The 16,073-nt window shown below is 44.0% G+C and overlaps 2 protein-coding genes across 2 annotated transcripts; both read left to right on the top strand.

Moving 5' to 3' along the window:
- The first annotated feature begins 12,722 nt into the window (after positions 1–12,722).
- LOC147431466 (uncharacterized) lies at positions 12,723–14,559 on the top strand. The gene has a single exon (XM_086494063.1). It carries the CDS (start codon positions 13,987–13,989, stop codon positions 14,557–14,559), a length of 573 nt encoding a protein of 190 aa, XP_086350189.1. The 5' UTR covers positions 12,723–13,986.
- A 409-nt stretch (positions 14,560–14,968) lies between these two features.
- On the top strand, positions 14,969–15,801 carry LOC147431465 (uncharacterized). The gene has a single exon (XM_086494062.1). The coding sequence runs from the start codon at positions 14,977–14,979 to the stop codon at positions 15,394–15,396; it is 420 nt and encodes a 139-aa protein (XP_086350188.1). The 5' UTR covers positions 14,969–14,976; the 3' UTR covers positions 15,397–15,801.
- The last annotated feature ends 272 nt before the right edge of the window (positions 15,802–16,073 follow it).

The following is a 16,073-nucleotide window of genomic DNA, read 5'->3' as shown; positions in this document are numbered from 1 at the left end:
ATATATGCTAGATTGGCCCTTGAGTCCTGCAAGCAGTTAGCTCTTGAGGGGGACACTTCATGCTGGTATGCACAGAGGACATCATGGTTTCAGTCGCATGGCTTCACCATGGATAGGCTTCCCCCTTTCCAATACTCTCTTCAAGCACCCTCGATGTCTCTTACATGGGTGGAGATTACTAGACTCATTCCTCAGGACTTGATGCAGTTGGATACCAGTAGGACATGGATAGAGCCACCGGAGGAGTTGGGCACGAAGATGGCTTGCTATAGAGAGCATCTTCTCCACCTCACACCAGATGGGTTTGTGATTCGGCGCGGCTACATGGACACACAATTATGAGGATCAAAGATGTCTTGGGCTTTATCTACTTGAGTTACACAGTTATAGAGACAATTTACTACAGAGAGCTAGAGAGAGATGGTCCTAGAGACAGATTATAGATTTCTTTTCACTAGATATGGGACAGCCAGAGGAGCAACCATCCCTACACAGCTCGGCCCCCACTCATTCGACCACTACTGGCACTTCTATCGATCGAGCTCTGGAGCTGCAGAGATCCAGACGACCACGATTGAGGAGAGGGGTTACACAACATTGACGGGGACTACAACAAAGGATTCGAGCCATACTCTATTGACATCCAAAGTGCAGATGAGGATGGATTCTAGTGGTAGTAGTATTTTTGTTCTAGTCTTTTTGTACCCAGACATGGTATCAGATTTACTATTTTGTATCAGATTTACTCTATTGACATCCAAAGTGCAGATGAGGATGGATTCTAGTGGTAGTAGTATTTTTGTTCTAGTCTTTTTGTACCCAGACATGGTATCAGATTTACTATTTTGTATCACACTGGTCTCATAGGTCATTTTGCCTTTTGAAGACGTTAATATAACATTTCATTTCATTTCATTTCATTTCATTTCTCTCTCTCTTTTGAGGATTGTACACCCCTTCTCATCTTGTACCAGCTCTCACGTTGTGTTGTATTAGCCCTCATTCACTACTTTAAACCCCTACTTATATCCTACACAATTCCAGCTTATTGCTTAGTTGACATCTAGCAGTGTAGGATTTTGTAGTACCTCTTTTTCAATGCCTTTTTGTTTTTAGTACTGAGACATTGTATTAGATTCACCGCATTGTAACTTTTTGGTCTCATATGTCATTTTGGCCTTTTGAAGACGTAAATATGACATTTCATTTCATTTTCTCGCTAGGACCTCAAAGGATGCTGAGGAATTTACAGAGTATGGAAGATATCTGATTAAGATGGGCACAACACATGGATTGACTATTTTGAATGGTCTTGATAGATTCTCCGGTTCAAGCAACTTCACTTGCTTCCCGCATGGACATGGTGCTAGCACTGTGGATTATGTTTGGGCTCCCACATCACTTATACCATGCATTCAAGACGTACGAGTCTCGCCCAGACCTGTTGGAGTGGCTTAGATCATACTCAAATGTTTTTGTAGTAGATTTTACTGACACTTTTGGTGGGTTTCATCATGCAGCACATAGCCATCCAAGATACCTTCTATAGAGAGACAGATGGAGTGCATATAAAAGAGCTGTATAGTCTTCCAACAAGGGAGAATCCCCATAGACCCTTGTCAGAGCTCACCCAGATATTGACAGAGACGATACACACAACAATAGTCACACAAGTTTTCCCCACCTAGCCTAGTGGGAGACCGCACTCTAGGAGCACGCCTCAAAATAGTTTGTCTGATGATGAATGTCGAGATACGAATGCCGACTACAAAGAGAGGCCCCTTCGGAGACAGATGGAGTGCATATAAAAGAGCTGTATAGTCTTCCAACAAGGGAGAATCCCCATAGACCCTTGTCAGAGCTCACCCAGATATTGACAGAGACGATACACACAACAATAGTCACACAAGTTTTCCCCACCTAGCCTAGTGGGAGACCGCACTCTAGGAGCACGCCTCAAAATAGTTGGTCTGATGATGAATGTCGAGATACGAATGCCGACTACAAAGAGAGGCCCCTTCGGAGAGTCACACATGAATAGTTGCGTATCCTCTTCCGCCGCCTTATACGGCAAAAGAAGAGAGCTTTCTTAGCTCATCTTGAGAGAGAGATTTATCAAATACTCTTGAGCTAAGACTCTAGGGAGGCTTGGACACTCTTTAGAGGCACTCACGCTCGCCAGTCATTACTCCTATAGAGACATGGACACTATATACATCCTCTTTGTGCATAGTAACATGGCAGTTACCATTGCCAGACCAATCAAAGCCGTGTCCTCCCACTTTTACTTGTTTCACATCAAAGATTGTGAGATGAGCCATTGAAAGATTGCACACATGGAGAGCATTTCATACATGCTAGGAATTAGATTGATGGTTTGTTGGCCTTCATGTTTAACTGGGCTATGTGTGAGGGGTTTCCTAAAACTTGGAGTACATCTACAATTGTGCCACTAAAGTTTGGAGATCCGACTTTGCCAACTAACTATCTCACCATCATGATGGCCACTCATTGGCAAGCTATATGTATCTATACTTGAGCATGAGTTGAGCAGATGGGTAGAGAGAGGGTGTACGAGCTTCAACGTAGACTCGATTCAGGAGGGGATTCTCTACACTTGATCAGATCTTGACATCATTGAGGAGGGCAGAGAACATGTGAGAAGGATTATTGTAGCTCTGTGGATTTCCGCAGAGCCTTCAACAAAGTCATGAGAGCCAGGTTGATATAGTGACTACATGACGTTGGAGTCCCACAGGAGCTTTTTGGTATCATGGCATTGTATGAGACAACTATAGGAGATTACGTACAACAGAGGTTCTTTCAGACCTTGTTTACTCTACTATTGGCATGAAGCAATGATGCCCACTTTCTCCAACTTTGTTTGGATTGTATATTAATGAGATTGTTGACCATATTGAGACTGTAGGGGATAGAGGAGCACAACTGTCAGGTACATGAATACCTCTATTGCTTTATGCCAATGATATTGTGCTTATTTCATACTCTCGAAAGGGTATACAAAGACATCTCAATGCGTTAAATGCTTGTGCACATGATAGTGGGCTCTTCATCAACCTTGGCAACACTAAGGTGATGGTATTCAATACTACAACCCAGTGGGTCAGGAGATCAACTCCAATTTTTACATATGCACAAGAGATAGTAGACTCTGTAAACCCTTATACATATCTTGATGTATTTAGTGGACCTATTTTCTCCATAAGAGGTGCTGCAGAGGCGAGATGGACGAGGGGATATGCAACATGAGAAGGACTAGAGACGATATATTTACAGGTGCAGTTTTAGGAGTCACACACTAAGATGTGGCTATTTGACACATTGGTCATCTCCACCATGCTTTATGGAGTGCAGATATGGGGCCAAGCCTAGATCATGATAGTAGATCAGGGCGCACATATGATGAATGGAGATCCATGGAGAGATCACTTGTATCCATGATCTCGAATTTGATCCAGGTGAAATCTTCAGTGCCACATGAGATTATAAGAGTTGAGATGAGTGCACCACCAATTGTAGTGGGGGCTCTTGCTAGATTAGTGTCTTTCATTCATACCACATGGGACCTACCACGCAACGTATATGCACAACTAGCACTTGAGGGTGATACTTCATGTTGGTTTGAGCTACATGGATTTAGTATGACAAGTTTCCCCCCTTTTCAGTATTCCCTAGATGCACTCTCTTACCCTCACACATCGAGAGATTAGCAAAATTATCAGAAATGATCTCATTTGACTGCATACTAAAAGGACTTCACTGTCTTTGTCACACGAGTTTGGGGGACAAAGATTGCAATTATCCTCTTCAGATGACAGATGATGGGTTTATCTCACACCTCAAGTATATGGACACCCACCTGTCTCATGGCATTAGATGTTTATTGGTTAGCTAGGAATCTCATCTCACTATTCAGAGAGGGCTTTGGCCCCTTATCTCGGAAAATGGATTGTTATGATCAAAGGTGGCTATGTCTCTTCTTCATGGAGATTTGTAGACTCGAAGAGACTACCCTTAGGAGCAAAAGACCTACAAATAGAGGGTCCGTACAGAGCAAGATCAATACTTTATAGAGGGACTACACTAATTTTTATAGAGGGACTACTCGGAATGGATTCTTCTTGATCCAGCCATCCTGCTTGACTGCTCACGGTGCCCGACGATGCTAGGATCTTCACACCGAAGTGGAGGTCTACATCGGAGGCTATGGAGCATCATGGAGTGACATCAAGGTGCCCCCCCCCCCCCCCCCCCCCCCCCCAAACCCCCCAATAGCCCCCCAGTTCCTGAGAGATGACCATGGAGGACATTGAGGCTATACTGCAGAGACCCATGAGAGATCTCATGGGATGATCACTATTGTCTACTTCCATGGTTGTGCACCTCATTAGCCCTTATGTGATTGTACCCCCTTCCCATGTGTTTTGTTGGTGATGTATTATGTGATGAGGACATAGACGATGATGATGATATAGGTTAGGCTTACATAACTATCCACTCTAGTTACCCTCATCTATTTTTATCTTTATCTTTATGTTCTCTTGACACTGAACTGAAGTTACACATGGATGTAATCTTTTGGTCTCACATGTCATTTTGGCCTTTTGAAGATGTTAATATAACATTACATTTCATTTCATTTCTCTCTTTGGGGACTCTTCACACCCTACCCACCCCTCGTCACAAATTGACACCTCCCTAGGGAGGTGGGATCAATGGCCCACATTAGGCGTTGCGAGGTGGGTGCAATCCAGACCGTCTTATCGTCGTTTGAACTAGGTGTGAACTAAGAGTGAATTCGGGAGGTATGTGCACCACACCGAATTTGGTGTGAACTCGGTGTGAACTCGACGTGAACAAGTGTGAGCTTGGGAGGGTATGCACACCACACCAAATTTGGTGTGAACTCAATGTGAACTCGGTGTGAAGTAGATCTAAACTTGTCCGCGATGCCGTGATCTATAAAATTACCCCATACAAGCCTTTCAACGAACGCGTGATAGCTTAGCGGTTAGAGTCAATTCCAAGGGGGAGGGGGTAGCAGGTTCAAGCCTCGGATCTAGAAAAGTGGGAATCTTTTTCAGTCCCTAGGCAATCCAACGGTCACAATCATCCGGTGATCGTGAGCCGTTGATCCCACCTCAAAAAAGGAGGTGTCAATTAGTAACGAGGCTACCCACCTATAACATTTCATTTCATTTTATTTCTCTCTCTGTGGGGACTCTTGTGTGTCCTCTGCATCTCATATTGCATTCCATGGAAGTTTTCTACATGGTGGAGGAATGCTCATATTGTACAAATACGGTGTGCTTTATAATCATATTACACTACAGTATGACATGCCACACCCTAAGCTATTCAATGGTTCTTAAGAGTATTAAAGAAAACAGATCGTACTAATCTATATTGTACTATGTGAATTTTAATGCACAATATTTTCTCCTACGAAAATGTATTGTACTTCACAATTTTTGATGACAAAATGCTCTTACACCCCTAATTTTGTATCGGATGGAGCTAACTAGTCTCTGTATATAGTTCCACATCCATTAGACCTCTTGTCCCCTCGTCCCTCATATACATATACACACATCCCATGTGAGTCTATTTTGTTGGCACTGCCTACTTGCAGGTAGTGATATAGGCGTGGTGCCTACCAAATTGTGTACACATTTTTTAGGCATTCTTTTAGGCTACTAATAAAAATAGCATATCTTTCTCTCTATCTCTCTCTCTCTCATCTGTGTTGCCAAAGCAGTCAAGATCTCTCTCTCTCTCTCTCTCTCTCTCTCTCTCTCTCTCTCTCTCTCTCTCTCTCTCTCTCTCTCTCTCTCTCTCTCTCTCTCTCTCTCTCTAACAGCAGGCAGCGCCGTCGTCTGCGCGTTAGTGTCGGCTTGTTTGGTAGTAGGTGCACTTTTTTCCTGTCGGATACACAGGACACATGTCGAATAGGCCCAATTCAGCCTCTAGTGGACGTTAGTAAATCCCTCTCTCTCTCTCTCTCTCTCTCTCTCTCTCTCTCTCTCTCTCTCTGCCTTTTCCATTGAAGATGGTGTATTGTCACAAAGACCACTTTGTGACTGTTCTAGTGGTTGTTTTTCATCTAGTAGCCATCACATATATGCTACATAGTGCAAGAGTAGTGATTGGACATCATAGCATTTCATCTTAGAGACTAGAGATTGAGGTTGGGTGGGCAGCCTAAATTGTCAGAGGGGTGGGGTGTAGAGTATAAATGATACAATCTTTTGCATAGGGCAACCCAGTTACAACACTAGTGTAGTCAAAAGACCTGAGGGTGTTGGATTGCTTCTCTAATGGTTCAGAGAAGTAAGGAGACACCATTAGTCACTCGCACACCTTAGAGGAGTGTGACAGTCTCAACTCATGGACTTCTTGCAATCAAAAAGTTGCTCCATGCATAGTTGGGTAGGCAGTGAAGAGTTCCTACACCCCACAACATTGCAACTGGGTATGAGAGAGCCTTCTTTGTCTCCCTCTTGTATGGTCTACTTATGTCGCAAACAAATGGCACAATGATGCTCTTTGGACATGGTATCCCTTGGTATATACAAGCTCAAACAATCTTTGTTTGCTGTAGTGGGACCCCTCTCTAAATGTCAATGGGTGTTAATGCCATACTACACCCCCAGTTTGGTACTAGATGAACCTAGCTAGTGCATGCCATAGTTGTATTACCCTATGCATACAATTTCACCTACATCAGAGTTAGACCTCCATCCCCCTTAGCCCTCACACATGTATACACTGAATGTATTTCATAGGTTGATTTTGACTTCTAGAAGATGTTCTTAAAGCTGATTCTTTCTTTCAACACCTTTGAGAGTAGAGACGCTTAGGACAAATATCTACACCTTTGAGAGTAGAGACTCTTAGGATAGATGAGAGATGCCCACTTTTTCATATGTATGAGACATCTATGAGGAGGTACGAGTGGGGATCTCTTCCAAATGCTGATAGGCAGAAAGTTCGGTATAGCATTGTGTGGTATGATTGGCGGGCCCCAAACACCACTCACCACTATTCGACATGGGGTATTGAATAAAGCTTGGGATCGACGGCGGACAGCCCACCCACGCAAACAGAGGTGCACGAAGACGTCTGATGGTAAAAGGTAAACAAGGATAGGAAAATTAAACAAGGACATGGGAGAGGTAAACAAAAGCTAACTTTATAAACATGTGGACTCACACGGGTTTCAACAACGCACACACACCCACGTGGTTAGATCACCAAGCTCCCAATGTTGAGGTGCTGGGTTCAAACCCGGTTCAAATCTCATACCCTTGCCTTGCATTGACTTTTTTATGCACCCTTCCCTTGCCCTGAGATCATGCGCTTCACCCTCCGCCGTTGATCCCACTGCCTTGGGGCATTTAAGACCGCGTGTCTAATAGTGTTGAGGCCAAACAACTGATTATGTTAGATACCATATCAATCTCCCATATCTTAGTCAACATAACCATGGCCATCGACCCCCAAATTCTTCAATGAAGGCATGGTATGGCTAGCCACACAAAGACCACAACATGCCCTCGGCCAAGATCTGCAAGTTGGCTCCGTTCTTCAGTGTCTTGACACGTCAGAAATTTGTGACAGAGTTGAGGAGGAGAGATTGCTAGCACAGAAGCCGATATCATGTTTAATGTCAATAATACTTTCATGATCTCTAAGTCATAGGAGGGCTTATAGTAGCATTTAGATGTACTTTAGCCAAGGTTATGATCTTTCACACCAGCATTGGTATGGTGTGTAGCCGTTGTAGTGTACTAATAAGCTACACACACTAGACCAACACAATAAACGCCAATCCAGTGAGCTCTAAACTTGGATAGGGCATGGAGGCACCATAGGATGACTATGGGAATAAACACGTAAACAAGGCGGTTGTGATTCTACCAAAATACACAAGCTATGGGTGAGATCTACATATGCACATACTCAATCTTAAGCTACAATCTACACAATCCCTACACAAATAAAGCACACACATTCATGGATCAAGCCTCTAGTGCACAAGAATGCAGATTCACACACTCAAGAGATTGCGTACATACTATAGAGAGATCACTTCTCTCTCTCTCAATGCAAGCAAGCACACGCTCATAGGATCACACACATGCATGTACACTATAAAGCATAGAGAAAGAGAGCATGGCTCAAAGGAGAGCATGGCTCAAAGGAGAGCAAAGAGAGTATTAATACACTAGAATCCCATAACCATTACAACATAGCTCAAGCATGCATCACAAGCACACAAGCTATGGAGAGCTTGAGCTTGCCACCATAGAGAAGAAGAGAGTTCTTCTTGGAAATTAGGCCAAAAATCCTTACAAAATGACTTTTATGCCAAGGGCTTCAAACTAATGTTGGGTGGGACAATAGTTAAAATAACTGGTTTATGTTGTCGGAAGAGGTGAAGAGTGCACCCGATGCAAAAACTTGCGATGCGAACGAGGAACGAGACTGTGTGTGGGGTGGAGCAAACCTCAAATGAGGAACTCCTTATTTATGTATATTAGAATGAATAAGAGATGCATCAATGGACATTCGAACACTAAACATCTAGCCCGACGTAAAGGCACATCTGCCTTAATCCCAACAACCTTCGACTTAAAGGCGCATGTGCCCATAAGTAGGTCCTACTAGATAAACTACTAGCATGTAAAAGAAATATGTGAGAGACTCTCAAGCTACACCCACTAGCTCGCGCACTCGATATACATTGGTAGCCGCATCGGCTCTAGCGATAGCTAAGTGTGTGTATCCACACTAGAGCCTGCATGCAAATCTTGTAGACATCTCTATACGGAATGTATAGCTCCACAACACATCACGTTAGTGTCAGTCATTGTACGACTGACAATCCCTCTTGCAAAGGCACCCGATGGAGCTGCTAGGTTGGGTCTCGACGCTAGTAGATCATACATGAGACACCCGAACATTGATGAAATTTGCACAAACCTGCTTATACTAACTTCCTTAGTATGGATGTGTAATCGCCGACACTGTGATGGCTATATCTCTCTTATCCATAGGCGGAACTATGTGTCTTGGGATCAACTCATCAGTCTTTAACATGAGCATATCAAAGAGCTCCATGTGTGTCATCTCTTGCTGTGTCAGATTTGCTCTACCTTTGTCCGTGTAGACTCCGATGACACCTAGTGTGTCTCACTAGAGCACTGCCACTCTACCTTTGTCTCTACAGAGTCTATTGACATGTCCTCCATAGCTAAACTCTTTGTCTCGTGAGCATGGTGAATTTACTAGCAAAGGAGACACGTCTCATCTCTCACTCAATGCATGCTAGCAACAAAATCAAGACTATGCTATCTCATACTTTAGATACAGACATAGGATATACCAAGTCACTTCGGCTCCCTTGGCAATCACTAGTGATCTGCAATGCATCTGGGAAGACTGCTCTCTAAGAAGTATCTGACACCCACAATCTACTAACTCTCTCCTTCAGATCAAACTTTGTCTCAGTTGAGGAATGTAAAGCACATAGGTTGAAGAAGTGTATATGATGTACCACTGGGCAATGAAAAGTAAACATCTCATGCACCTGCAATGTCATATGCTACCATGAGCCAAATGCACACAACCAAGTATGCCACAAGAAAATGTGCTAAACCAATCACAACATGGTGTGACATGGAAAACAACATCATCACCTAGTAACCAACGTGAAGAAAGTGTGCCATCCATAGACATATATAAAAGAGGAAACTGGGAGGAAACTAAAGGCAAATTCGGTAGCATTGTCACTGATGTATGCAACCATCTCAACCACCTCTATAATGTGTGTCAAAGCTGAATCTACATCTCGCATATATCTCCTCCATTGTCTCAACCTGAAGTAACGACACCTAATGTCCCCTGTGTGACCAGAATGCCAACAATGCAAGTAGCGACATGAAAGAGATCTCCGTCTCTTAGAGTCATCTCTGCAAATTCTAAAATGTCACACATATCTACTAAATGGATGTCAAGAAACCAAAATCCGCATATGCATTTAAGTGGAAGACAAACTTGACCATTGCGTCACGTAAACATAATCACCGCATATGCATAGAATAGCTCTACCTATGATGTACACTTGTAGTGTTTAAGATTTGACGTACTACGATGGAGTAGCCTCTACTATACCAAGTAGAATATATGCACGGACAATGGGAGTAAACTATGAAAAGAGCATAAAATGCGTAGCTATATGCGTAAGGAAAGAGTGCACGCACAATTTGACAACTACAAGTAACTTGCATCTATAAGCTGTAAAGTCTATATCAAAGCTAAAAAAAAGGTAGTCTGTAACTCGTGGTCAAACAAGCATATAATAAGAATACAAAGTTGTCCCCAAAGCGACAAAACCTGTCAAAAGTGAGAGTAAAACTCAATCACTGTCAAAGTGGGAGTAAATCTTGATCACTAAAGAATCAGAGAATAAGCTGCAAATACGTAGAAAGCATAGCAAGAGCTAGGGAAAAATGGACAAAGTTTTCCCTGAAATTGAAGCAAAACGTTAAAAATCTCACCAAAATTGCATAGACCATAAATGGATACTCAGTGTCTTAGTAGCAAATCGACATATGGTATACATAAACTACCAAAATCTTGGAAAACCAGCTCATTTCTAAACGAGAACTTCTATGGACAACTATACCTATTCAAAATCCCTATAAAGGATGCCAGATCATAGAGTAGTCCAAGCCACTAGTCTTATCATAAACATGCAGATAAAGGTGGGGAAAAAGGAATTCATAACCAGCTTTTTGGTGTTGGACATTCAAGGAGCTTATGGTATGTTGCTGGGAAGACCATGGCTCAAAAATGCTGGAGCTATACATGATTATGCAAACCAAACATTAACAATTCAAGGCTTCAATAGAAGAATTCACATAAAGATAACCAACACGAAGACATGGAGGAAAGCACTGAAACCAAAAGTGTTGTGTAAAAGTATGGAATGGAGAAGACTGAGAGAATGCTAGCCTCCATGAACATCTTTCCTTAACTGTTAACCCTCACGCACATTCCTATCACCTACGATAGACGCCGTATTATTTATTTGCTAGAGTCAGGTACCGAGCTTGTCGGTCCAATAGGAAAAGGGTAATAGTGATCGCCGAGGAGAGGTGCACTCTAACAGGAACATTCAAGGGTTAGTTGGCTAAGTATGGGCACCCAAGTGTGAATGGAACGAGCTCATATAAAAGTCACATAAACCTAAAAATCACTCATTCTCTCATTTGTGCAATTGAAGAGTGCTCTTGCTCCATCTCCATCTTCTTGTTCTTCATCTCCTTGTATGTGTGTATATGAGAGAGAGAGAGAGAGAGAGAGAGAGAGTGAGATCGAGCATTGCGATGACGGCATGGCAGCGGTGAAGCGGTTCAGCGCGACGTAGCGGTTGAGCGTGACGTAGCGGCGGCTCCTTCTTCTTCGCGGCGAGGAATCCTCCATGAAGGCGAGAGTAGAGCGGTGGGTGACACACCCTTGCTCTCTTGAGCTTGTTAAATTAATCTAGTTGTGTGCTTGGAGCCATTTGTGGCTCGCACACAGTGTATTGGCAAGTCCTTTGCATTGACACGTTGGTGCAGCCAAACATTGTCAACCATGGAGAAAGCCTGAAGCAAGTAGATGGAAGATACCAAGTGGGTGGTACAGTGATTGGCCAACTGTTTGATGCTAGATATGACAAGCATTGCCAGGATGTGTATGTTAAATGTGGTTGTTAGAAGGTCAGGGCAAATTTTAGCACTACCAATCGGGGGAGTTTAGAAGGCTTGAAGTGTCGGACTTTTTGGTGTTTCGTACAGCTTCGAATTTGGGTCTATTAGGCAAGGTATACCATGGAGAAACCGTCTATTGTAGATGGATGGCTTTGTCTTTGCTCAAGTTTTATGTGGATTGCACTCGAGCTAGACATCGACACAAGGGGCTTCAAAAGAAACAAAGCACGCGTGTGAAGGAGCACCAAGGGAGGATTTTTTAAAGGCTCAATGAATATATATATATATATGTAAAACGAGCTGACTACTGGTATGCAGGAGGGTGGCGGCACCACGTCTGGAGTGCTCGAAGGCATACGAGGACAGATGGATGGCATGAGAAGGCTCACCAAAAAGCTGCATGAGAGCTCTGAGGGAGGCAGTTCAGAGGAAAAAGAAGGGCGCCACGGGGTGTACAGGAGCTAAAGGCCACCTACGGCAAGGGTGATGAGGGCCATGAGCTGAGACCATCAAGGGTAGCTGGGGAGAGTCAGAGCTACAGAAAGGGGACCTCGCTATTGGCCTGAGAAGGGAGAGGGGCTTGGGGGCGATCTGCATGGGAGGGCAGCCTGTTGCAAGGAAGGATCAGTGGATGCAGGAGAGCTGCTGCAGGAGGAGCCGCCATACCACGGCCGCCAAGGCGTGTGGGAGGAGGAGGGCGTCTCCAAGCATGAAGGGTGGCGAGGGCTGCTGTAGGGCCAAGATCTGAGGAGCCGCAGGTGGCTACAAGGAAGGCAAGGGGCTGAGGGCAACCAAGGGGGTGATGATCCGTTGTTGCAGAAGGTTGCAAAGAAGGTACACTAGCCTGTGGCAATGCAAGGTAGAGCCGTTTGTGAGCGTCAAGGAGAAACGGGTTCTGCCGATGCCGAGAGTTGGGTGATGCCAAGGATTGGAGCGGCATGAGATCAGCAGAGTCCCCAAGTGCCTAGGCGTGGTACCATCACCTATGTCAAGAGGAGAAGGCTATTGGGATGCTGGATCTGCTCATTATAGGCCGCATGTCAAGCGGGCTTCGAGTGGGGTGAAAAAAGCCGCAAGAAAGAGAGAGAGTGGAGTGCTGACAAGGGAATCGAGGGTTGAAAAAACAGCACACAACGTTCAAAAGAGCATTGAAAGAAGAAGGTTATGAAGTATCATTTGAAGTCCCGTCAGTGTACACCCCTTTTCAAAACACTTGGCCTTCATATTAGTCCAATCTTGTCTCAAAGCAGTGTCATCTTTCTCTCTCATTTTTGTGTCCGATTGTATATCACGCATATACATGCTTCTGGTGTGAGTTAAGTGACTAGACGCTCCGTATATGATTGTGGTATATGCAAGCTTGTGGACTACTGGGTTATTGGGTGTATGCACACTTTTGGGGTGTTTGTGAATGTCGGCATTACTTATATGAGATTATATGGGGTTGTCAAGGGTTAAAGGTCGAGGTAATTGATTGCGTGCTTTGTGATCGGGTGTATATAGTAAGGGTTGGTCGGGTTTGGGCACGAATAACAATTGTTAGTAGATCGGGTCTTTGTGTGTATGTTAAATAGGGGATAGGGGTGTTGTGAGATCACTGGGCTATAGAGAGGCATTCAGTTAGTGTGCTGGTAGTTTTCTCATTTCCCCCTTTCCATCTTGTGCCCACTGAGGAACCACTGATTGCTTCCTAACAAAGTGTTCGTGAGTCGAGATGAAGCAGGAATTTGGTCCGGTGTTCAAAGGAAATGAAGATGCTGAAGAGTGGATAGCCGATTTTGAGCTATTTATGCTGGCAGTATTGCAGATGCCAGGTGATGAAGCAAAGGGTCCAGACTCTACCTTTGGTGCTGCGAGGTAAAGCGAAATCTTGGTTCGATGGCTTGGAAGATGCATACAAGCAGAATTGGATCGGATTTTGAGAACACTTTCTACAAAGGTATCGAAAGGTGGTGCCGGCTTCGGAAGCAGACGCACAGCTCAAAGGCTTGCAGCAGACGTAAGTGCAAATTTTGATGCTTTTGTTGATAAATTTGAAGCTTATTGGGGGGATTTTGCGACTGCTACCCAAGCAACAAATGTGGGATACTTTAAGCTGGAAAGGTTTCTATCCTGCTTGCATCCCTATGTTCGTGAGAGAGTGGATTATGAAGATCCAAGCACTTATGACGAAGTTGTCAGAGTTTCCAGAGCAAAGAGTTGAAAGATGAAGAAGAAGATAGAGGCAGGATTGCTACAGTCGGCAATCACGATAGCCAGTGGACCTAGGCCCAAACAGATTGATGAGCATCAAGAGGTAAAAGCTCCTTTTTTTATTGATATGAATGTGATCAAAGCACGTGAAGCTGATGCCAGGCTAGAAAAGGCAGAAGAAGTGCCAATCACGTCTCAAAAGATACAGAGGGGTATATTCAGAGTGCCACCTAGTTTGCTTCCTCAAGAGGACGAGGTGATAGAAGATCTTAAAGAAGAAGTGTTGGTTCCAGAGCCAGCAATGAGGCTGACAGCAAAGATGCAAGAACCAACAAGATCAGAAGAGGGGTCCGACAGCTCTCATAGCTCCAGCAGCAGTTTGGACACAGATAGCATGTGGGAGACAGAATCCATCTCTTCTAGGTATGAAAGTTATGATGTTTTTCATGTAGATGAAGTGGAGCAAGATGTATGTGAGTTTCCTACCACCCAGCTAAAGGTCGAAGAGAAGTATAGTGTTGCACCTTGTGTGAATCTGCCAGTCGAGCAGCCCTATCAAATGTCTTGTGATGGTGAGTCCCTATAGAAGGAAGAGGTTTGGTTTGATTGTGCATCCGACTTAATTAAAGAGCAGGTTGTTGAGGATGAATTGTAGGAGCTAGGAGTAGAAGCAGTGGTAGGTCAAGTTGATTTGTATATGCAGGGGATGGGGCAACTTTGCCTTGATGGGCATGTCGAGGTGCACTTTGAAGTTTCGGAGTTTGTGTGTAGCTATGGAGAGATAGCTCCGACAGATGACTCTATGGAAACTGGTATAGGTGCAGCCTATGAGAGTGAGGATCCATGCAAAGAGGAAGGTGCCGCCAACCTTGCAGGTGATGAGGTATTTAAAGGACAGGTTGAAACTCGAGCTAGTCATACTCTTGGGTATGAAAAGGTGGCCTTGGAGCCGTTTACAGAGGGTTTGGATACAGGTTTGCAAAGGCATTAGGTTTGCTTGGCTATGCAGCAGGTGGAGGCAAATGGTAGGGTTTGGCTACTTTATGCTATGCTATTGATAGCTATATTGTTCCAGGTTGCTTTGCAAGGTGTACTATGCAGGTTTCACTGCTCATATGATAAAGGTGATGATATGGAGAGTTCTCTAGAAAGTGACATGATAGTTGCTTATGGTACCAATCCTTCAAGTGGTCGAAAGTATTCTTATGGTTGGCACGAAGGCTTGTGGATGCAGGGTGACAAAGCTCCATGCTATGAAGAGCTGTTAGGGTGGCCTGTCTATTGGCCTACAAGTGCAAAGGACGGCTTGGATATACATGCTCTACAGGTGGATGGCCACAGCCAATGCCTTACGTTTGATCCAGGTGGACTATACACCATGCTTGGGGAAGCCTTGAGCTTTCCAGTTGATCCTGGTGGATGATACAACATACACTCTTCTCTCTATATCTATCCTATCTATATAGCCACTATTCCTTCTGTGATCTATATATCTATGTTATATCATTCTCTCTATAAATACCTATTTTACCTAAATAATACTGTGGTTGAGCATGAATGCTCAACGGGGGGTGGACAATGATGGTGTAGCCAAACATTGTCGACCATTGAGAAAGCCTGAAGCAAGTACATGGAAGATACCAAGTGGGTGGTACAGTGATTGGCCAACTGTTTGATGGGCCTAGATATGGCAAGCATTGCTAGGATGTGTATGTTAAATGTGGTTGTTAGAAGGTCAGGGCAAATTTTAGCACTACCGATCGGGGGAGTTTAGAAGGCTCGAAGTGTCGGACTTTTTGGTGTTTCGTACAGCTTCGAATTTGGGTCTATTAGGCAAGGCTATACCACATGGAGAAATTGTCTATTGTAGATGCGCGGCCTTGTCTTTGCTCAAGTTTTATGTGGATTGCACTCGAGCTGGACATCGACACAAGGGGCTTCAAAAGAAACAAAGCACGCGTGTGAAGGAGCACCAAGGGAGGATTTTTTAAAGGCTCAATGAATATATATATATATATATATAAAACGAGCTGACTATTGGTATGCAAGAGAGTGGCGGCACCACGTCTGGAGTGCTCGAAGGCATACGAGGACAGATGG

The sequence above is a fragment of the Adiantum capillus-veneris genome, chromosome 21 (assembly GCF_014529385.1).
Source record: "Adiantum capillus-veneris isolate H3 chromosome 21, ASM1452938v2, whole genome shotgun sequence".
In the NCBI taxonomy this organism is placed as follows: domain Eukaryota; kingdom Viridiplantae; phylum Streptophyta; class Polypodiopsida; order Polypodiales; family Pteridaceae; genus Adiantum; species Adiantum capillus-veneris.
Note: the sequence above shows the minus strand (reverse complement) of the source record. Positions and strands in the feature narration are given on the sequence as shown.

Excerpts from the sequence above, each read along its gene's own strand:
- LOC147431466 (XM_086494063.1), top strand. The coding sequence starts at position 13,987 with ATGAAGAAGAAGATAGAGGCAGGATTGCTACAGTCGGCAATCACGATA.
- LOC147431465 (XM_086494062.1), top strand. The coding sequence starts at position 14,977 with ATGCAGCAGGTGGAGGCAAATGGTAGGGTTTGGCTACTTTATGCTATG.